This window comes from Eriocheir sinensis, chromosome 58 (genome assembly GCF_024679095.1).
Source record: "Eriocheir sinensis breed Jianghai 21 chromosome 58, ASM2467909v1, whole genome shotgun sequence".
NCBI lineage: Eukaryota > Metazoa > Arthropoda > Malacostraca > Decapoda > Varunidae > Eriocheir > Eriocheir sinensis.
The window spans coordinates 1409573-1433132 of record NC_066566.1 but is presented as its reverse complement, the minus strand read 5'-3'; the positions used below and the strand labels follow the sequence as shown (position 1 = coordinate 1433132).

At 41.0% G+C, this 23560-nt stretch overlaps 3 protein-coding genes across 3 annotated transcripts in view; all 3 read left to right on the top strand.

Moving 5' to 3' along the window:
* Positions 1 to 7790, top strand: part of LOC126985023 (FMRFamide receptor-like) — a 279333-nt gene extending 271543 nt beyond the window's left edge. Inside the window, exon 11 of the mRNA XM_050839263.1 lies at positions 7657 to 7790. The gene's annotated coding sequence lies outside the window, so the exon portion shown is untranslated. The remainder of the gene's footprint in view (positions 1 to 7656) is intronic.
* On the top strand, positions 7684 to 12036 carry LOC126985027 (vacuolar ATPase assembly integral membrane protein VMA21-like). Its single transcript, XM_050839270.1, has 3 exons — positions 7684 to 7926; positions 9898 to 10003; positions 11115 to 12036. Exons 1-3 carry the CDS (start codon positions 7870 to 7872, stop codon positions 11249 to 11251), a joined length of 300 nt encoding a protein of 99 aa, XP_050695227.1. The 5' UTR covers positions 7684 to 7869; the 3' UTR covers positions 11252 to 12036.
* A 3972-nt stretch (positions 12037 to 16008) lies between these two features.
* Positions 16009 to 22611, top strand: LOC126985025 (piRNA biogenesis protein EXD1-like). The gene is made up of 8 exons (XM_050839267.1): positions 16009 to 16339; positions 17946 to 18059; positions 18430 to 18546; positions 19213 to 19461; positions 19890 to 20165; positions 20428 to 20565; positions 20691 to 20876; positions 21224 to 22611. The coding sequence occupies exons 1-8, from the start codon at positions 16097 to 16099 to the stop codon at positions 21350 to 21352; spliced, it is 1452 nt and encodes a 483-aa protein (XP_050695224.1). The 5' UTR covers positions 16009 to 16096; the 3' UTR covers positions 21353 to 22611.
* Positions 22612 to 23560: the final 949 nt, after the last annotated feature.

Here is a 23560-nt window from a genome sequence, read left to right as displayed (position 1 = left end):
GTTGGTGGAGGCAGTTGTAGAGGTTGAGGCTGAGGGTGCCGGTGCAGTGGTTACAGAAACTGAGACGGTAGGAGTTGTGGTGAGCGAAGCTGAGGTGGTTGAGGCTGCGTTGGCGGAAGCTGCACTGGTTGAGGCTGAGGTGATAGCGACTGTAGTGGCTGAGGCTGTATTGGTTGAAGCTGTGGAGGCTGTAGCTGTAGTCCCCGTAGCTGTGGTGGATAAGGCAGCGGTATCTGTGGAGGGGGTCGTGGCGGGTGTCGTTATGGTGGCGGTGGCTTTAAGGTAAACCTCTTGTATAATAACGTCTAGTATATTGTTTGAGTGTTAGTAATCTTGATCAAGTGGAAACTTCTGATCACACATGCACGCAAGGAAACACTCAAGGAGAAAATTGATTAAAAAGAAAAACGACTGCAGATCTCTGAAAAGGCCTAAATTAAGGATTACACCTGATTGTACGCATGTATCAGTGATTACTCAGGTCTTACTCTGCCTGTATGTGACGTAAAATAGACAACATAAAAACAGAACTTGAAATGTTTTAAAATCATGAGTGTGTTTGACTCCCGCCCCGCACCTCCAAGAAATTCCGTGGTCGGACCGCAGAACTTTGTGGTAGGGCGCCTAAGAAAGCTTGTACGGGTCCTCGGGACTCACCCAGGACAAAGCAGGATCCTTGGGGGTCGCCGTCAGGAGGGATGAGGTTATCGTGCAGGCGACAGATGCCATGCGAGGTGGCGACATCCTCCACGAAGCTGAACCCTTCGCACCAGGCATCTGAAACACCGATAATCATAAGTCTAAATTTTCCCTCTACATCAGGAACCCCATGAGCCAGTTAACCCCTTGACCGCGGATTTCCTACAAGAAGACATCACCAAGCTACAGGAATGGGACAAAAAGTGGCTGCTACAATTCAATGAGGAAATATGTAAAGTCATCCACTATGGGAGAGTTTATCCAGCATACCATTACCACGTGAGAGACACTCCACTATCCACCACAGAGGCAGAGAAGGACCTGGAACTATATGTGACCGCTACCAGTGAAAGCCCAATCCGTGCCAATCGCAGCGGACGGGTTAAAGCTGTTTATTCCATGGCATGTGACATTAGAGAGATTTCTTGCCAATGTCTCTGTGGAATCTGAAATTATCCAACTTAAACCCATTGCTACATGTCTTACCCGGCTCTTACGATGATGATGGTGATGATGATGATGATGATGGCTGACTGAGAGCTAAATATCCCCATGACTTGTTCCTGTCTTTTTTACTCACTCTGGGAACACCTGATGGCGCACAGAGTATCGGTGAGGGCGGGCGTAGCGAGGAAGCCGCCGCCGCAGGACCCAACACCCTCGGCCCTGTACACCGCCACCTGCGTCCACGCCACCCCCGCCACTGCCGCCGCCACCACCACCGCCATGGCCACCTGCGCCCCTCTCATCCTCACTTTCTCTTTCCACCACAGATGTATTTCGTCCTTGCGTTCCTTCAGCCCTCCACCAAGCCTGAAATAGGAGCAGAAGTGTTGGCCTAGTCTTTCGCCTTCACCATCAGCATTTGCTCTCCCCTCATCTCCTTTATTTATCACACAGATTTTACTTCGTTGTGGTTCTGTAGTCCTCCTCAAGGCCTGAAAGGAGATCAGCAGCACTTAAGCCCGTAGTCTTAATTAAACCTATCAGCACCTCAGTTCGCCTGTTTCATAAGCCTCTCGTAGAAGTTGCTGGGATTTTCGTGAACTGTTTTGTGTTACTAGTGGTAGCCTTACACGACTCCTACGCCTTGAAAGTGGAAAAAAAAACATGATAATCCGGTTGCTGGGTTGCTGGGATTTCGTGAAAGGTTTTGTGATACTAGTGGTAGTTTTACACGGCTTATACGCCTTGAACGGGAAAAAAACACATGATAATCCGGTTAACCTTCTCTGTCGCCTTGGAAAATAGTCGTAATGTGAGCTCGAGGAGGACCTTACCTGTTAACGCACCCGCCCTTGCGATAGAGGACCTATCTGAAGGGCCGATAGGGGGAGTGTGTAATGGAACCCGAGTGACGGAAGACCTTATCAACTAGTCTTACCTGTTAAGTAGTGAGAGATTAAGATAAGGCTTCCCACCTGCCCGGGCGAGAGAGAACCAGTGTAGAGTGCCTGTATGGGGAGTGTCACCCGACGGAGATGAGTGCCTTCCGTAGCGCTGCGCCGACGCACGAACGGACGGATACAAAGGGAACTTGAGGACTTATGGCAGGTCACTGTTTTACTGTCGTCCGTGCTGCTGCCTCGTACCGCGATCAATTAAAGAATGAGTGTATAAATTTCCGCCCCGCCGTCGATGGGTAATTAGTCTCAGTCCCGTGCGTGTTTACTGTTGCTCATTGGTTGTTTTGAAGTTGTGTGTGTCAGCAACCAACCCTCTCCTCGACGCCCTCTCTCGTCCTTTTGCAATCACCCGCTTCCATTGTTATTGTTATTTTTTGTTTTTGTTTGTGTCAGCAACCAACCCTCTCCTCGACACCCTCTCTCGTCCCTCTGTTATAACCCATTTCCATTGTTATTGTCATAGTTTTTTGTTGTTGTGTGTTTCAGCAACCAACCCTCTCCTCGATGCCCTCTCTCGTCCCGTTGTTATGATCCGCTTCCATTGTCATTTCCATAGTTATATGTTATATATTTGTTTTGCATGAAAGGAAATCGATTTTAACGATGTTTGACGCTTGCGATACCTCTTAAGGTCGTAAGAAAATGACATTAGCAAAAATTTGTTTACAAATATGGTAGTGGGTGAGTGAAATAAGTTCCCCATTCTTTTGTAAGCTTTATTTAAACACGTTCTAGAAAAAAAAAACTTAGATATCTTCATGTACTTATAGGTTTGCAGGAGCTGTCTCGTGTAAAACGTCCGGCCTCTCGCAGACTCCTTTCGTTCTTGTCAACACCATGTGCTCGCTGGAGGCATGCTCGTAACGATGGTAATTTTGTTCCCACTCGACAGCCTTCTTTGGGGACTCAAGGTGAAAATACTGTATTTAAAGTAGATGAACCATTTGATGAGAAGATAAATAAATAGATGGATAGATAGGTAGGTTGGTACGTAAGACAGCATGCTGATAACGAAAGTCTCTAGTGTATTCACCATTTCACCATAACTTTACGAGGATAAAAAGTTAATGAACAGATTTAGTGATTGCTTGCGCTGCCAATAAGCAAAAAAGGAACTGTAATGATAGCCAAGAACAAAAACAGGTACAGCAGCTTTTATAACTCAAAATAAAGGGAAGACGATATATAATATTAAATAAAGATTGGTTGTCATAGATGTGTTTTGCGTCATATAAATCATCGTAAATCAAGTCAGTGTGCTATATAGACTAAATGAATCAGTGTTTAGCTCTCGTGATCAATAAACCATCAATTATTATTATTATTATTATTATTATTATTATTATTATTAGTAGTAGTAGTAGTAGTAGTAGTAGTAGTAGTAGTAGTAGTAGTAGTAGTAGTAGTAGTAGTAGTAGTAGTAGTAGCATTAGTAGTAGTAGTATCATTATCAGTATAGAAAGGATCGAATAGCCTCCATCTTTCTAGAGCACGCGATGACCTACACCCCTTCGCCCCCTTCCCCCCACCCTCTCCCCCCTCCTCTCCTCCCCCGGTGCCTCCCGTCGGTGGTTCATCAGCCTAGAGAAACACTTATGAGGCGCGGCGGTACGGGGCAAACACAAACCCTCGCTTCATTATCACTTCATCAATACGGGCCATGAAAGGGGCGGCGACGGGCGAGGGTCCCTGTTGACACCCATCCATTGCGTGTGTGTGTGTGTGTGTGTGTGTGTATTTCTCAGCCTGACCACCGGCGGCTCCAATGCTTGCCTCGCCGCCTCCAGGGTAAAACGCGCGCCGGCTCCCCGTTGTAATTAAGGAACAAATCACGCTGCCTTCCATGTGTGTGTGTGTGTGTGTGTGTGTGTGTGTGTGTGTGTGTGAGACAACGCTGCCATCACTATATTCCTTAGTCGGGGTGAAGGGAATATATAAATGCTTTTACTCTCATTTCAGATAAGATATTATTTTCCTGTGGAGTATCGGGATTAAAACAGTAACGTGACCCCTTTAAAATCTGCTGCCATTTGTTGTTACATGACTTTCAACGAGCAACAGTTAGGGGAAAATGTTTATATCACAAAAAGACAATAATTTATGAGACAAAACATTAGCTACTTTTAAACAGCATCACAAAATACATACGCTGAATACAAATTGCACTTTACATTACAGTGTAGCTCGCCAGACACGTTTTCATGTGTGGCTTGCCTATAAAACGAATAAAATTGGTATTACGTTGCAGCCCGTTACTTCTTTGTTGCTTAATCTCGGGGGAATTCGCAGCAAAATTCATGACATTGCCTCGTCATTTCGCTTTAACCTGGTAACTGCGGGGATCATGTTTCTTAAAGGCCCCTCTTGCCGAATTAATGAGAAACAAAAATCATCGCTCTCGTAAACCACTTCATAATAATATATCAACGCATTTGTGATCAGCTTATGCATCAGCTATTTTGGGGGGTTTACTGTATATCATGGCAAAAATGTGGCCCGTCGCTGGTACACGGTAAAGCCACAAATTTGGCCCGTCGTTGCTACCGGGTTAAAGTTCCGCTGGTCAGGCAGTTCTATGTGCGTGTGTGTGGGTCACCAAGACGAAGGAGTAGAGTCGAAGTAGCAGCCTTTTACTCATTCGTTGTTTGATCTCTGGAAAAGGTGTGAAATATTAGTTTCCTTCCACTTCACCCTCCTTTCAGTGTCCTTCCCTTCCTCCTCCTCCTCCTTTCTCTCCACATTACTTCGGCTGACTAACATTCGGTCTTCGCTATTCTGTTCCTCACTTCCTCTACTCCTTCCTGCCTTTACAGATCATAGTGCATTAGATGTAGGTATCAGGACACCTCTCCTCCCGAAATTGACCTATCTTTCGGCCACTCATCTAACTCTTTTTAGGAGCAGTGAGTATCGGGCTTTTTTTTTTTTTTTTTTTTTGCCCTTGAACTGTAAGTAAACAATGTTGTCAATAACTATACGGTTGATCAGAATGCATCAAAAGTCTATTGGGCATATTTTGTATCTCGGCCCTATGCCTTTACTGTATATGGCATATTTATAGATTCAAACGGTTATCAAAGTGATCTTTACATATTTAAGATCACCATTCCTTATGTCGTGATGCGTGACTACAGAAAATAATAACTACAGCCTCTCAAAATAAATCCTACCAGCTACAGTGGTGTCTGCAGAAATGCTGTTGTTATTGTTGTTGTTGTTGTTGTTGTTGTTGCTGTTGTCGTCAGGGCCGCGAAGATCTGAAGATCATTATGAGTCCTGGGGAAGTCCTGTGAGGTTATCACAGGCGTGACAGCTGGCCTGTCTTCTTCAGGAAGACACAGGTGAGGCGGATGACAGCTGGTTGCCGTGAGGGGGAAGTAATTCAAGTAAGCAAATTCAGCTGGCAGCGGTTGCTGTCAGTGTAGCCTTTGTGACGGCGCTCTCGTTGGAATCGGTGATGCCACATTGGTCTTGAACCCGTGTTCGGCTCCACCCGACATCAAATCTGGTTTTAGTCGTGTTTTTTACTTTCAAAAGCCAGTAACAGATCTATGAGGGGTTTACCAAAATAAGTCATAAGTAAATGGTGTTCATGGGGGAAAAATTGAGAACCCGTGATTTAAGCTACCAGTAACAACTGGTTCTCGGGATTAAAGAAATTCCAAGAACAGGTTCTTGCGAACCGGCTGAATCCCATCACTGTATAACTTATAATTGCATGTCTCGGACCATGAGATGCCTGGAAAATGCTTGGGTTGTACGCTTTGAAGATGGAATTTGTGGAAGTAATGGAAAAAATAGTACGCAAGTAAGTGCTATGTTAGGTTCCTCGCGCTGAATTCTCGCTAAGTGGTTTCCGATTCCCTTTTAGCGTTTGTGCGTGACGGGGACTTCACGCGACGGTCTGATGGACTTGGTGCACTCTGGGTCTATTTTTATGCTATTGAGTGACACACACACACACACACACACACACACACACACAGTCTCTCTCTCTCTCTCTCTCTCTCTCTCTCTCTCTCTCTCTCTCTCTCTCTCTCTCTCTCTCTCTCTCTCTCTCTCTCTCTCTCTCTCGGCCTTTGAAAATTCAGAATAACATGATAACGTAAAGAGCATCACTTCTATTATATAACATTTTTGATACGAACGTTTACACAAGAAAGGCTGTTGGCCTTACATCTTCTAGGGGAACGTGGATTCATTAGTGCACTATAAAACAAACTTATATATGAGTCTTAATGTAACGTTCAGTCTACGCCTCTACGGTTTGCAGGCGGAATATAATAATGATAAAGATACGATATAGGTCAAAGAATATTAAGTTTCAAGGGGCAGCGGTGTCAGAGTATCGGAGGAGTATTTTGTTAGTTTTATTAGACTGTCGAGCAACAGAACTGTTTATATAAAGAGAATCGATGCACCGGTTAAAAGTTTGACGATATATTATAAGTTCTTAACCACGCGTCGTTCATGAAATGAGTTTTTGTTTGTCAATATCCGCACGGTACCCATGTTTGGCCTCAGCCCCTGCCCAAGGTCTAAATAAATTTAGATCTTGCCCCTGCCAGCTCCCTCCCAGTCTCCCGATCACGGTACACTTAGTAGGCGGATAAATAAGAAAGGATTATAGGCAGTTGGCACTAAAGGAAATAGTAAGAGAATTGAAAGTAAGAGCCTGAGTAAAGTTTAGGTGTAGAAAATGTTAAGTAAAAAGTAGGAGTATAGTCCAAAGACAGTGTATATATGTTATAGTCTAAAGACAGGGTATACATGTATATTCCCATATGTAATGTAAAAGTGTGAAAACAATGTAGTCAAGCCCTTGGAACGTGTGATGATCGGGACCCCGGCCATGCCAAGGTTGGGGCGTCGTCAGGAGCGGCAGCCCCAGACTCAGACGATGGTGACAGAGCCGATTTCACAGTCCAACACAGTGTCTTCGTAACAGCCCGAACCAGACTATAGAATCCCATACAATCCAAGACAGTGAGGTCTTCGATGCCACACTAAATACAGAAGACTTTTCCCGTATAGTTTCATCAAATTTGTGAACTTAAATATAAACACCAGACACTATACAAGGAAATTTCGAAGGCTCTGGTATTGGTTTGGGAGCTTACTAACCCATCATGGGGAACTGTGAAACTGAAAACTGGCCCAAAGATGACAAGGACACAGATGACTTTTGAGACACGACAGACAGCGGTGAAGACAGGAGAGATATACAGGTGACTATGACGATGAGAGGAGCCGCGAGTCGGGACAACGATGAAGACAGAACAAACCTACACACACACACACACACAGACACACACACACACAGACACACACACACACAGAACGAGGCGCCACGAGCCAGGAAAAGGACAACCCTGCAGAGTGAGGACGTGGCACTTTCTGAATCTGGCGGGTCTTCTTGCACTACGAGCGTTCATACGGAGAAACGTCCGGGCTGTGTAAATATAATCATCTCAAAACAGTTGTAGTGTCTCTTGGGTTACGTATTTAACTGATTGAAGATTTAATAATAATGAAAATAGACATGTTTTAGGCGTGTGGTGTTGGCGGCGGTCAGCTGACTCCGATAAGCAAGCGTCACGCCGCCGATACCCGCCTCCCGAGACACTCAAGGAGACGCCGTGCCCTGTGTGTGCGTGTACCCGGTGTGTCGACGTAGTGTTCCTCGCTGACCACTACACACGGTAACCACGGACACCCCCCCTGAGGCAGCTACTTCCCTGCTTCGCCGCCACCAGCCGCCCCCATGGAGCACAGGACCGTCTCGTCCATCCCAGGCGGCGACAGCTTCCTAGGAGACCAGGTCAGTCCCTCCGCGCCCTTAGGAGACCACGTCAGTCCCTCCGCGCCCTTAGGAGACCACGTCAGTCCCTCCGCGCCCTTAAGAGACCACGTCAGTCCCTCCGTGCCCTTAAGAGACCAGGTCAGTCCCTCCGCGCCCTTAAGAGACCAGGTCAGTCCCTCCGCGCCCTTAGGAGACCACGTCAGTCCCTCCGCGCCCTTAAGAGACCACGTCAGTCCCTCCGCGCCCTTAAGAGACCAGGTCAGTCCCTCCGCCCCCTTAGGAGACCACGTCAGTCCCTCCGCGCCCTTAGGAGACCAGGTCAGTCCCTCCGCGCCCTTAGGAGACCACGTCAGTCCCTCCGCGCCCTTAAGAGACCAGGTCAGTCCCTCCGCGCCCTTAGGAGACCAGGTCAGTCCCTTCGTGCCCTTAGGAGACCACGTCAGTCCCTCCGCGCCCTTAGGAGACCAGGTCAGTCCCTCCGCCCCCTTAGGAGACCAGGTCCTTTCCTAAAACAGGCTCCCCAAGGTCAACACCCAGAAACCAGACGACAGCCAGATGTTGGCCAAACCACACCACAGGACCCCAAGATCGATTAGGGCAGGGGATAGGCATAACTTGAAAAGAGGCATAACTCGAAAAGTAGACATTCGCGACGGAAATGAGGTACAAAATCGTGCAATTCACAACATCTATCACCAGAAAAACATGAACCACGTCAGAAAATCGTTGGCTGGGTGAAACGGTAAATTGTCCTAAAGATCTTTTGCCAAAACATTTGTGCTTAGATTTGATAGATACTGTGACTGATGTGTCATTGGCAACAAAACCATTATGTGAGGGCATATATAATGTGATAAAATAGAAATAGAAGACAAGCAAAGTTGAAATGTCGGCTAGGCTGATATCAGCTGATAGAGTCGGTCTATCGAGTTGGACTGGCGTGTCTCTCTGTATAAGTTGAAGACGTGATCATGGGTTCCCTTTTTTCGCCGCAAAACGAGGAGTGCTCAAAGCGGAAAACAATGGGAATAGAGCCTCAGTTAGGGTTGCGACCTAGAGCTAAAAACAATAAGGAACACAACACCCTGTTCTCCAATACAGAACGAATCCATATTTTAAGGAACGGGCGGCAATCCTAAAATTTCTCTAGCCTGCCATGACTGACAGCCGCTGCAGGTGAAAGTAGGAGGAAGGAGGGAGGGATGTTACGACGCGTATTTTACACGTAATTCAGGACAACCCTTGACAAACATAATTTTATGGACTGTTTTTTTGGTTCATTAAAAATTGCACTCACTACAGTTTTAAAATACTGAATTTTATCTACTTAAACATTCAGACAGCCAGATATGGAACAAATGGCCTATGTAAAATTAGATGGTTAGTTTAAATTTATTCGGCACGCAGTGTGGGGTGGTGGAACTACATAATGGAGCACAGGACGGGACTTGGCGGCGGCAGTCCACTATACATGGGTCGGTGTTGTGAGAAATACCTCCTCACAGAAATAAGTTGCTCTTCTGTTCAATACGCATGCACGCTGGGGGAATACACGGCAGTAAAAACATTAATTTGCCTGGTTTTGTTCTAGTTTATCTACTAGTGATATTTGTGGGTGGTGAGTGAAGTTGAACCTCTTTCTGAGCTATTTTGCAGCTGCGGTGGCAGGTGCACAACAGGCAATGGATTTCCGGAGATAAATACTATCCCCATAATAAACAGCATCATATTTTGTCCAGAAATAAGCTGTCAGCATCTCAAGATTAGTAGGCTACCCTCTCGTGATTAATCCCATATTTCAGTTTTCATTTTATTTAGATTCAAATAAAAGTATATCCCAGGAATTTCGGAAAAGGGATTCTTAACTTGCATGTGCGTGCCAACATTGTTTTCACACTTGCAGTTGACATTCAGCTGCATTAAACATGATAAGTATGTGCTGGTGAAGCTAATGAGGAAATGTATTCTAGGTTGTTATCCTTGTTTCAGGGCCCTACTGAGGCTTCCCTGATTGCTGCTGTGCTGCCTTATGTATTGATGATCATTCTTCTACCCATTGGGGGATTCTTCTTCACAAAATCCTTTATTTTTGAAGGTAAGTTGCATGCTTGTAGAAGTATATATAGTTGTGTTGAATTTTAGCTTTGAATTATGTTAACCCATAATTCAGCATATTCAGTGAGTACTGGCTTGACCACCCCTTGCATTGACTTTTTTTTCCTTTTTTTGTAGGAATGAAGTTATAGCCATATAACAATGGTATAACACAATAGTAGTACTTACTGGCCCATGTATTCAGTAGTTTTGACTCCTTTATAATGAAACCAGATTGGCGAGTCCGTTTTGGCGTTGGCTCCCACGGGTCCTTTCCTCCCTTCTGCTCTGCCACACAGTCTTACCACGTATTTCTTCCTCTCATATGTTACCCATAGCTAACATATGGGAGGAAGAGATAGGTGTTGGGACTGTGTGGCAGAGCAGAGGGGAAGAAAGGACCCACGGGAGCCAGTACCACAATGGATTCGTCAATTTGGTTTCATTATAAAGTTGGGACAGGTTTTGAACATTGGTATTTCCTGACCCTAGAGTTTTCATGACATCATATGGGTGGGGAGCAATTTGTGTCTGTTTACTGTTGTCTATGGCCAATTTTTATAATGCTTAATTTTTCCAAAGTGCAACACATCCCTACTTATCATTTCCATTTTGTGACACTTCATTCAAGGTAATATTAACTATAATTCATTCATTATTTTATTATTATTATTATTTTTTTGGGGGGGGGTATTTTATTTGTATTGCACATTTTTCTGTTGAATATTACATAATTATTTTTATGAGCTATCATTTATACATTATTTCTTCTTTGATATTGCATTTGCTTATGGTTGTGGATGGTGGAGTCAATGATGCAGCAGTGAAGAGACACATCCTTTATATATAATCAAAATGTATTAGTATTTTCTCGTTTAAATAAAAAAATAAAAAATGGTGCCAATGCTGCCCCAAGCACTGTGCAGTGTTGGCTAGACTCCTCTACATGTGTTTGAAGTTAGCAGTCCACTGAGCACCAGTTGGCGTAACTGTGACGCTGGCAATGCTGCATGGGTGAGAGTAAAGTTTAGATTCCATGATAGTAGTCATGTGTAGTGGGGTGAGGATAAGTTGAAGCTGTAGTGGAATACTTTAAAAGCAACATTTTTCAGACCTGCTGTCCTATAGTGACACCACAGCCAACGTGTATGCTGCCATCACATCAGTGATCCTCCTGCATGCACTGCTGGCTCTCTTCATCGTCAAAGCATTCCGGGGATACCCTGTCAAGGGCTCCAAGCAAGACTAAGTGTTTAAGTTCTCCTCGTTTGCAGGTAACATGAGTTAATCTTAAGAATTTTTGTATATTTTTTGTTCCTTTTGACTTGTACATATGGGCTATTAATTGATTCTAAAGGTATGCAATGCTGCTCTTATTTATATTTTCAAATAATTAGAAAATTTAGGTGAGCTGCATGTAAATGAGTTTTTTAAGATCCATTGATAGACAAACCAATTTCAATTTCAACTTAAAAAAAGGTTGAAAGTTTCAACAAAGGTAATTATCCAAAACGTAAAGATTTCTTTTGATTGATACTGTTCTGCAGTATAAGCTTACATGAGATAACTACTTTCTCAGCAATATTGTGGTTTGTAGGTTGTTGCTCTGTTATTGATTTTTTTTAGAAGGGAAGGATGTCGTGCAGTTTGTGTATCTTATGTTTTACGGTACAGTGTACCGCCTTCATTGAACTGTGATCAAAATTGCACAATAATTTATGTTTAATTTCAGTTTTCATTTCTTAAACAACAGCATCAAATGAATGGCATATTTTTTCTCTCAGAATCTAAGAATTTATACTCCAAGTAATTAATGCAATCTAGTTACCTTTTGCCATGTTAAGAATGAGTAAGCTTTTGGTATGTGTTTCATTTAAAAGCCGTTTTAGGAAAATTAATTCTTTTATAGGTTGAAGGCCTGCTATCCTCTGATGCCACTTTCATTAAACTTTAAGATGTTGTATGATGAAAGACTCTGAAATTTGTAATGAGGTTGTGTTAACATTATAATATAATCTACTGGGTTCCCATGTAGTCAAGAGCACTTATTTCCCCCTTTTCTTCTAAGTCACTCAGAAGTGCCCCACTTCACCATAATGTACTTCTCTACACAAATCATACACTTACTACAATATATTACACATGCATTTAAATTATTTCTATCAGAAATATAAGATATAAAAGGAAAAATGCAGGAACTGTGATGAGGGAGAATAGCTTAAAAACAGGGTCAGAATGGGCATATAGGGTTTCAGTTTATTTACCTATCGGTCCCTGGGTAAAAACAAAGGAGAACGGATGGAATGATGCTGATTATATTGATAGCTCACTGCCATTGCCTTTACTTGTGTGATTCCCTGGCATCAAATAGCCAAGAGCTGTCTTTAAAAGTCGCAGAAAAAAATAATGGAAGTGTTTGCATAATCTCTTCTCATTTTGAAAGGCTCTATACTTGCTTCCATGTATTGGCCTTTTTCTCGTAGTGGCAGTTTTCCATGAGGCCACCATAAGGAAGCAGAGGTGTTGCTTTAGGCAAGTACCAGTCCTCTGAAGTACACATTAATAAAGGGATTACATTAGAATTATTTTGTCTTCACAGCTTTTGCTTTTTCACATATGATCCTGATGTTGGAGTATGTTGCATATCATTGTATGACTTATTTTTTTTATTCAGTGTTTCATGTATATGGGTGAGGGGGGTGCAGCAAAATATTAAAAATATCTACAATAAAAATAAAGATGCCATTTATTTGGTAATGCATTGGAAGAAGGCAAATCAGACCTGGCTTCCTCAGCCCTGGTGTGTGGTAGTGTGTTTAGAAATGAGTTTTCTCAAAACTTAATTTAGGTAAGTTCGCCCTTTCTGTTCTCGACACCTCTTATGCAATGCAGGGATTATCACTTCCTCTGGAGGTGATGAAGTGTGCGGAAGTTGATCAATCCCAATCCTCCTTCCCTAAGCAGTGCAGCTCTCATACCCACGTTGTGCTAAGGCACTGTAATTGATGCCGAGCACCACAGTTTTTAGACAAAAGAAGTCTGGAGTACCACTGGACCACACCTTCGATAAAAAGGCCATTTAAACAGCGTAACAATTGTGCTCTGGATAAATAACACATTCTGTCAGAAACTAAAACCATAATGCAGTTTATTCATAAAAGAAAACACTTTTCAGTTTTTGCATCAATTTTCCACAAAGGTGTCCTTAAAATTGTATACGAGACTGCAGGGCCCGTTGTCCATTCACTAAGCCAAAAAGTTCTGACTGCTTATTATATATGTTGCACAATTATCATCACGTAACTAAGACTTGGAATAGAAGTATTGCAATCCATTATTGAAAGGGTTACTTGAAATGCTTGTGCTGTTGAACTCACTGGAGGGGAATGTGAACCTCAGTTTGGTCTAAGTCTTCAAAGGTTAGATGTGATACAGTTATTAGGATTAGAGACGAGGAAGCAGGAAAGTTGACAGCTCATGTGCTGGGAATATTACCGCTGCTACCAGGACAGATAGTACCAACAAGGGGAAGTCAAACATATTGGGTACGAAATTTGCTATGGGCCCTCTTGGTAACGGACGTACATGTTTAGCCATATCCAAGCTGTGAGTGTGTGTGTATAAGTAATTAATTTTCACAGCATTTAATCTTCACTGTCCTCTTTAAAAATGAACTTTAAAGTTCAAAGCATTTCGAGATTAAAATGTTGGCAGTGATAGCACACTTTAACTTGCATTCAGCCATCAAGCAGCCAGTCAGACAATAACTGTCCTCACTTTGCAGAAAGATGAAAAGTGAGTATTTGTGGCCAGGAGTGTGGAGCTTGTCATGATCACATTAGCGTAGAAGGGCCAGACCAACATCATCCTGACAAATTCCAGGCTAATTACTCTAAATGTTCACTCCCTCAACACTCACACTACTTGATGGTACACATTTAGGCAATCACAGATCCATCGAGCCATGCATTACTTCATCTCTGCCCCATAGCCTATTTCAGTCTTATATTCCATGAAGAAGATGCAGAAGTCATGTACAAAACATTGTTTGTGTTGTTACTTATCAAATTTCATGATCTCTTTTTCATAATCATTTCAACACCTCCTCCTCCATCTTCTTTATTTTCTGTCTCTGTCTCACTATTAGCTTTTTCTTGTGTCTTATTCAGCACATGTGTTGTAGACATTTCATTATTCTCTCAAATCAAGAATAAAGATTTGCCAGTAACAGTGTCTTCAGTAAATAAACTCTTAAACATAAACATCAGTGTTTGTCATTTTTCTTTTGATCCTAAGCATATAATATCATCAACAAACTGAACTTTTGATCTGAATATGTGTTTAGTTTGTAAAAGGGACCTTGCAAAGTTTATTAATATCATCTTGTTGTCACAATGTGGCCATTACTACTTGTGATATAATCAATGATTACTAATGATTGAATTTTTCATATTGACAATCATCATCAGCAACCTCTCTACCTTAAGGGCAGGACATAAAGCCCATACAAACATTTTGTTGGGCATCACATCTAAAAGTAGATGAGTGGGCTGCCTAATGCTCTTCCTCAGCCTTGTGTGCTATAAAACCTTTTCAGTCTCTTATAAATATTTGCCTATGTGCCATACAATAGTAGAAGAGAGTAAAGGGAAAAGTTCTGTAAAACGTTAAGTGGAGCCCTATAGAACCCACCAATGGATTTAAAGATTTTTGTTTGTTTGTTTTGGAAGGTTGTATACATGCCTGCATGCATTAGTCAGCCTATGGACATCTCTTCCTTCACTGCTCAGGTTTCACCACCAGATAGCATTGCACTTCCAATACAAGCTAGACTCAAGCATTCCATACTTTGAAGGAAAAGGCTCCTCAGTGCTCATAAAAGTAAGCCAGTATTTCCTACAACCATATCTAACCCTGCCTAATGAGCAGGAACCTGCTTTACAGTACAAATCATATCATCCTGCTTAGAAAACTTCACACTTGAAAGAATTCCAGTTGAGGTCTTTGTGGGCATATCATCTCCTTGTGTCATCTCTACTCCTCCGTGGAGCAGTGGTTAGAGTACCTTGTTACAAATCCGTGGGCCTGAGATTGAATTTTGACAAGGGTGGTCGGCATGCAGCTTGGCCAGCTATTCATCTTTCTTTTTGGGCTGGTCGATAAATGGATATCTGGGGAAGGTAAACTGTGGCAGTCCCAGACTTCACACTGGTCTGTGTCCCAGGGTAATGGGTTCTTCCCACCACACGCTCAAGGGCCAGTGTGACAGACATAAGGACCGCCATCATGCGGAGCAATAGCATATGCACCCAACCTTGTGTTTACATCTCTCCTACAAGTTGCACGTTCAAACCCTGCAACATTTAGAGTTTGATCAAGAAATTGCTAAGACAACAGCAGGTTAGTGAGAACTGGAAAAATATTTTTCTGAAATGTATTCGAAGAAAGTAGAAAGATGAAAAAATAGAAGCAAAACAATGTGAAGACATCCTCAGAAAATATTTGCACATACATATCATAGAATAGATTCTGGTAATCCACTGGTTTCTTTATATAGTTTTTCATTCTTTTCTTTTGGTGCTTGAAGGTAAACTGGGATTGAACTTATGTCTGACATCACTTATTGTTTGCTGTTTCACACCAGTGAGTTGGGTTTACAGGTTTTGTGTAGCAGTGGGGATGTAAAGCATTACATTGTTGATGCATGTTCCTTTAGCCACACACTTCACATAATTGAGTCAGGGGTGTTTGTTAATTAGCCAAGAAAACATACATTCTTGCTCTCTTTAATTCTGTATCTGAAACTACTCTGAAACTTTCATGAACTGTTGCTTGTGAAACTTTTACAATCAACTTTCTTGACTTCCAGAATCCTGCTTTCCTAATCACATACTTCCATGTGGAGTGGTGCACAGTGCATGAGGTATAGTTTCAAAATAACTCTTAGTGTATATAACACATTCAGATGTACTGAAATATTTTACTGCATTTTAACTTCTCTTCCAGGTTGCATGCCATTGTTTTCTGCAAGATTAATAATTCCAAGATTATCATTTATATCTGAAGTACTACCATCCTCCTACATCTTGTAAATATGGATGGAAAGCAGACCTTGGGTGTTGGGAGTGCAAATGAAATGACAAACTCTACCTCAAGAAAATCACCTGAAAAAACACCATCACTTGCTGAATCTGAGGCAATACTCCCTGCACACTCTGCAAGCTGCAACTTAGATGTTCCTTCAGCTTTACCCTTTCATGCTATGTTTGAAAATTCTGAAGCTCCTTTGGAATATCATGGAGGAGAGGGAAGGGACTTCACCATTGAGGAGATTGTAGTAAGTGTGAAGTGTTTCCTGTTTTGTTTAGTGGAATCCTTTTGTTATATAATTTGGTGTCCACCATTAATGCTATGGTAGGCAAACTTCTTGAGTTTATGGCTCATTCTATAGAGAGGAGTATGGACTAGTCACTAAGGTATCATTTTATTGACTAGAAATTCAAACGTAGCAAACAAACTTTGAATATAAGTGATGCCACTGGTTTTGGGAATTCCCAAATGAAGCTTTACCAAGAAAAAGTTGTCCCTGGACGAATGATGGAAATTTTCTATCTATCAGCATGATGAGCCGCTTTGTATGTAACAGCAAACATATTGGGAAAACAATGAATGCAAAAATCAGGTGTGCAAATGTTTATAAAATGGTGAGAGAAAACCCTCATGGGCAGGAACATGACACCATTGACAAGTAATTGATGACATAAAAGGTGCAGGGATGGAGTGAATTCAAGTTACATATTCAAATATGAAAACAAATACCTCATTTCTAAGAATCTGAATCTGAATACTGATAATGAAATATTAGCAATTTGAATGTGAATACAGATATTTCTTGAAAGTATTCATGAATACTTTGTTTTGAACAAAATAAAAAATTCTTCAAAAGATTTATTTCACCTCTCATCATAGAAATGTAGTTGTCAACAATATAGGCAGAGTTTATCAGTTTAACTTGAGCATTTGCATAAGCTACTGCTTGAATCTAAGATCATAAATGCTTGCTCTAAATCCCAGCTCTGCAATTTCATCAACTCGCTCGGAGGTTTGAGGCAAAGCTGGCATAACGTATCTGTTGTTTAGGTGACAGAGGACAGAGAACGAAAAGACAACCCCTCACTGTCAACACTCTGGACAGTAACATGTCGATTACCAACGTGCACTGGACACTTCAAGTGACCAGAGCCATAATGTTATACCTTTCTATATGTTCTGTCTGAAGGTAACATTTTGCAGTCAATGAAATGTTATTCCTGATAACAAATTTGTGATTATTCATCATATTGAAAAATACAAATACTTTGCCCAAATATTCAAATATGAATAAGAATACTATCAATTATTATAGTAATAATTTGAGTACGAATACAAATATATCCGAATACTGTATTTGAATGTATTAAAAAGAAATACCGACTACGAATACTCCATCACTGTCACCGAGTAGCTGAAGCCAACCCACATGTTGGATCTTCCAGGGGGCAGCATGAGCCAAGCAAGAATGGCACCACTATTAAATACTTGCCCATGACACTAACTAATTTTCATGAAGTAGTTTTCAGTCCTTTGTTAGATAATGCTCGATGCATAGGTGATTGAATAGCCAGGTTTAACCTGGTAGATCATGTTTCTTAAAGGTCCCTCTGAGCGAATTAATGATAAAAATATCATCACGCACGCAAATCATTATATAATATATATCAACGCATTTGTGAACAATTTATTCATCCTCAATTTTGGGGGGTTATGTCAAGGCAAAAATTTGGCCTGTCGCTGGTATGTGGTAAAGCCACAAATTTGGCCCGTCGCTGCTACCGGGTTAAGTTATTTACTGTTTTGTTATCAATAAAGCTGAATTAAGTTCTGATGGTAATTCTGTTCTCCAGGAACTGGGTGATGACAGTCTTGGCCTGAAGGTGCTCCTCATGGCCAAGCAGGGGCCCTGCCTGGGTGTGATTAACATTATCCTTACATCATGCAAGAAAATTACCCTGGAAAAGGTATTTACTCATAGCTGTGTTCACCTAGTTTTAGTATACAAGAGTTAAGCTCATGTTGCTCCTGCTTGGCCTCCATTTCAGCTTTATAACTGGTTGTCATCTCATGATTGTTTTGTGTATGGGCCATTCTGATGAGGGTTTTGCATAACTCTGTATTTAATTTCATATTCCACTCTGCTCTCTCTATGCAATGTACTCAAGTAATTTTGCAGTGCTCCTACTTAATAGGAGGTTGGGTTCCCCTCAATTTTTTTTTTTTTTTTTTTTTTTTTTTTTTTTTTTCATAAACACTTGTCAAAAAGGCCACATGACCTTTTAAAGTGAACACCCTTTCTTCCATTCAAAACCTAAATTTGTACGTTGTCTTCAGGTATGCAACCCAAACACAGGGAAGAAAATGTTAGGCTTACGGACCTTCTTCTTTCGGGAAGTTGTGAACATAAAAGTGCTTGGAGAAGACCAGGAGGCAAGGCAGAGGCTCCTCAAGGTTTGTGACATGCCTTGTGCTGATGAAGAAAATTGATTCAGATAAAGTATTGAGTGCTTCCATAAAAGATAGTGAACTCTGTGCACAACATGAATCAATCCATAATAAGTGTTGCTTCTTGGGAAGCTGTACATTCCCAAGGGGTAAGTTGCTTGTTTAGTAGTGTTTTACACTTGAATCTTTCCCTTAGGAAAACATACCCCCTTGTTGCTTTTGTTCATGACTTCATCACTGCATAAACATATACTTCACATGTTTCTTTACACCTAACAAGGTTTCATTTGTACTAGTAGCTGACCCTTACTCTTTAACATTTCAATAGATGGTGCTCAGGGAATATAAAGAAAGATAATGGAAAGAGACTCAAAGATAGGAGAGTTGCAAAGTACCTAAAACTTATAAAAATAAAGTCCCTCAAGGATATTTAGAAAGATTTATATGGTATACCTTATTAGAGATAGGACTCCTTTTTTATATAAAAAGAAATGTTACTAATGAATTTGAAAAATATAGGAGGCAGTTTTACATTTTCATTGTGTGAAAAAACTGTCATTGAATAGTTGCAAGATTCTTTTATTAATATTGATAGAAATAATCACCTTTGCTGCCTGCTTCCTTTTGATAATTCACCCAGACAATTAAAAATATTGATGTGTTTTTCTTTAGGATTTATATTTTGAGAAGCAACAAGGGAAAAAGCTGTTGAGGAAGAAGCTACTTCCCATGCACCTGCAGGAGGCTTGCAGGAGCAACATGCACACGGAGGTGCCTCCAGACCTGATCCAACAGCTGGTGTGTGAAGAGGCCGCAGAGGACAAGCCAGGCTCTCCGGCCCCACCCCTACCACCGGGAAGACTCCCTCGACCCTCAAAATGGGTCATTATTGATGTGATTGATGAGGCATACAAGAAGGCAGTAAGTGTGTATAAAAGTACAGGATGGTTACTTTGAATTTGGAATCCAACCTTCTTCCAAATTCCTGTCATGAAGTGTCACAGTTATGTATTTTTCCAGAGTCTGTTATTTATGGCCAAGCAAGTGAGATTGTTGAGGATAAAGATAATGAAATAAATGGAAATGGCAATGTGGTCTTTTTCAGTGTTTCTTGTTAATCATTTGTCTGTGATTTGAATTATGAAATTGTTTGGTTCATCATAGAATAGAGGATTAGATTGTTACCATAACATTTTATTAGAAAAATTGTAAAAGAACGTATTTTTAATGTTACAGTACATATTTTATATAGTTTTATGCATCAGATATTAAGTCCTGCTCTAAGTGCAGGCACAGCAAAGTCTTTATTTGTTTTTTTAGTGTTCACTTGAATTTCTCTGCCTTTTCAGATTTCCATGATATGCAGGGAGATGGTCATAGCTGTTGGCTTTACTGGATTGAAGATTGGCAGGTCTGGCACCTTAGTATGGGTAACATTTGCCACCTCCAGCATGGTCTTCCATTTTGATATGGCCAAGATTGGGCCTGCAGAGGCAATGAAGGAAGGCCTTGGAGCAGTCCTGCAGGACGGTTCAGTGGTCAAGGTGGTGCATGACTGCCGGGCCATTGAAGACCTCCTCCACCACCAACTGAACATTAATCTCAAAAATGTGTTTGACACCCAGGTCAGATCTCATTCAGGCCACAGATTAACTCACATGTGTATTCATGCAGCAAGGCTAAAACGTCATTTTGCATTCTGATTGAGATACATATATCCAAGTAGTTTTCTTCATCTTCTACAATTTACGTAGTTTCCAGAGTGACATGTCTTCTTATAGACCTCCTCTGCTTAGTCCAGCTTATTTTATATGAATGTATCATTTACTCTCTTGGAAACTTCAGGACTGCTTGACAGGTAATTGATACCATTGAAATCATCAACAGGCTGCTGAGATATACCTACATTTACTAAACAACAAAGAGGCCATACCACTGCTTGTGCCTACCCTTCCGTCCTTGCTGTACAAGTATCTCCAGCTCTCCCCACTCCACCTCTTCCCTGATGGGATGGAGGATTCAAAGGCAAGCTATGTTAGACTTCTTGGTTTGGTGATATAATCTGTTATTTATACGTGTGTCATCAGTTTTTGTAGCCATTGATATGAAGTTTGGAGTGTGATAAATGGAATTTCACTTACATTTTACAGATTGATGAGTCATTGTGGCTGGAGCGTCCCCTGGCAGAGCCCTTGGGTGAGCGTTTAGCCAGGGAAGTTGCGTTTCTGAGGGAGTTACGCTTAGAGCAGCTGGACTTGATGCTTGTGGACCTGAGGCAGCTAACTGAAGTCTACTTGGGAGTCTTAAGAGATAAGGACTCTCTCACAGTCAAACAGGTGAGTCCCTGAAAACATTCTTTGTAATGAGATAAATTTGCTGAAAAGAATTGGAAGGAGGACTTTTGAATTTTGCTGGGTTGATTGGAGTGTGTCAGTGGGGTCCATTTCAGTGGCTGCTCTTTCCCTTGTCTATCTCATGGATTATGTTTTGTATGATTTGGCACTGTGAACCTGTTCCCATCTTGTTACAGAGGGAAAGGGGGCCTTGCTAATATATATTTATGTAATATAAAAGTATTACCTTGTGTGTCATATTTGCTATAGATTTCAATAACAAAATTCTGACATGGTGTTGTAATTGAATATAATAATTTTATAACATGGTAAAAACTTCATGTTATTAGCTGGAGCCACACATCATCCCAGCAGAGGTGCAAAGGCTGGGCAAGCACCGCTCAGTGAACACACTGGAGCACGGCATACCCTTCACACAGCATCCCAAAACCTTTCCAAAGAGAGGAAGTAATGTTTAGAGTAAGTGGGCTTGTGAATGTTTGTAAGCATCCGATGTTATTCCATTTTTTTGTATGTACTATAATACTGTTTTGAAATATCAGCAGTGTTTCTAGGTGATTTTCTATTTTGGGGTTTTGTTGTAGCTTGTCATTCCTGATGTTTTCACTCATTTTATGAAACCAAATTAAATAGGTTAAAGATAAGTCTAGAAAAAAATGTAAAGTTTGATCAGTCTCCAGATGAGGCTTGGAAACACCTGTGTGGTTATGCTGAATGAAATATATGTATCAGGTCAAGTATTCGTACTTGAATATCAGAAACTTTTTATGCAAGGAAACAGGACCCACATAATGAGTATCTTGATTTTAGAGCCACATACGCCCAATTTTTCTAAAATGTCATATTTAGTAAAAACTAACAACAAACCTTGGTGTCAACAGGAAATCAGATTTTGCTCTAAAGGAAGAGTACTGCATGTAGCCTCTTTTTCTTTTTTTTAACTGCCTTAGTTACCTTTTAGGGTTGGATGGGCCGTGAGTCTCTCCCACTCTCGACAGTCATATAATCTCTCCTCTCCAATGTTCCTCCTCATGTCTTCCTTAACATATTATCTCCAGGTATTATTCAGTCTTCCAGCTGATGCAGATGATTTACCCCTCTGAAAGGCACCTTATGAGCATGCAGTGATAGGCTTACAGATCCTCTTAGCCCTCAGTGATAACATTGAGTTTCTTATTATGTAAATGTGAATAACAGAAGGGTTACTTTAAACTACTATTTTTGCTTTACATAACAACATACTGATGTTACTTGAATACAACTTTGCAGTGTATAGGAACAAGAATACCAGTGAGATTTACAGGATTGGGAGGAAAGTTTCTTAAGAGATTTTTACTTTTGTACCATCATTTCCAATACTATTTCTTACGGTTCAGTTCGACAATACTTACTCCAGCCTTGAGATGGCTTTACAAATCCAACACAGCCACATTGGTGTTGGTAAAAAGCACTATGACATCTTTCAAAACTGGTCGATAGTCAGTATAATTTGAGAGAAGCAAGGTCCATGAAAGTTGAAAAGTAAGTGAGAAAACATAATAGATTCTGTGAAATCTGCCACAGATTGTGTTTATGTCATTACTGTACATTGATAGTTGTACCATGCACTATTACTATTGTCTTTGTATAAGTATTGGGTTCGGTTTTGTACTTTTTGTGAGAGAAGTTGGTTATGTAGACTTACATTTTGCCATTGGGGAAAAAACTTTATTCCACATCAGTTGTTTATGTTGCCTTGCTGCCAGCTCTGGAGTCATCAGTGAAGGTTGTACTATTAAAATAATGATATATTCCCAGTGCTGCAGGAAGACACACAAAAAGAGGATGGAGTACTGACAATTTAGTGAGCTGGCAAAATAACTCAACTTCAAACATTTAATTGGTAAGGGGTGAATCATGCAGTTATATTGTTCTAATCAGTTTATCTACATGCTTCATTACTTACACTTCCATTTTGTTAAGCCACACACTCCTAAAGTAACTCATTTGAACTGTATTGGCTGCCGTCCCTTTCCTGCCCTCCCCCTCATTTCTCCCTCCATGCTCCCGTACTTAGTAGTATTAATAGTCATATTACTTGTTTCTCAAGAGAACCTGATTTTCTGAAAAACTTATTAGCACACACACACACAAAAAAAAAAAAAATAATAATAATAATAATAATAATAATAATAATAATAATAATAAAATAAATAAAATAAATAAATAAATAAAAAAGAGTAAGTGCTACATTTCAGATACATCAAACATTAATGAAGTCAATATTAGTGACATTAAACTGTAATCATCTGTTGCACCGCTACACTCAAGATTTACATTGATTTACTTAAATATTCAGACCATGCAGATCCAGTGGTCCAGGTTAGCTGGTCTGTCCTTTAACTAGTGATACTATAACAAAACAAAGGCCTAATGGTCAGCTTTATTTTGAAGAGAAAGGGCTTAACTTGCCTTTCACACCCTTCAATAGTGTTTAAACTGCATCATGGACAGTGGCTGTCTTATATAGAGCCTCTGAGCCATATACAAAAATGATCTTGAGAAAGATGATTGCTGGACAGCACCCATGCAGCTCATCAAGTTGCAGGGGATCACCATCATGATGCAGAATACACCTGGCCGTGCTGATGAACTATTAAATGATTTAACAGTCCAGCAGTAAAGTT

Excerpts from the sequence above, each read along its gene's own strand:
- LOC126985027 (XM_050839270.1), top strand. The coding sequence starts at position 7,870 with ATGGAGCACAGGACCGTCTCGTCCATCCCAGGCGGCGACAGCTTCCTA. Across the intron at positions 7,927-9,897 it reads ACAGCTTCCTAGGAGACCAG|GGCCCTACTGAGGCTTCCCT; the intron begins GTCAGTCCCTCC and ends TCCTTGTTTCAG. Across the intron at positions 10,004-11,114 it reads AAAATCCTTTATTTTTGAAG|ACCTGCTGTCCTATAGTGAC; the intron begins GTAAGTTGCATG and ends AACATTTTTCAG.
- LOC126985025 (XM_050839267.1), top strand. The coding sequence starts at position 16,097 with ATGGATGGAAAGCAGACCTTGGGTGTTGGGAGTGCAAATGAAATGACA. Across the intron at positions 16,340-17,945 it reads TCACCATTGAGGAGATTGTA|GAACTGGGTGATGACAGTCT; the intron begins GTAAGTGTGAAG and ends TCTGTTCTCCAG. Across the intron at positions 20,566-20,690 it reads ATGGGATGGAGGATTCAAAG|ATTGATGAGTCATTGTGGCT; the intron begins GCAAGCTATGTT and ends TACATTTTACAG.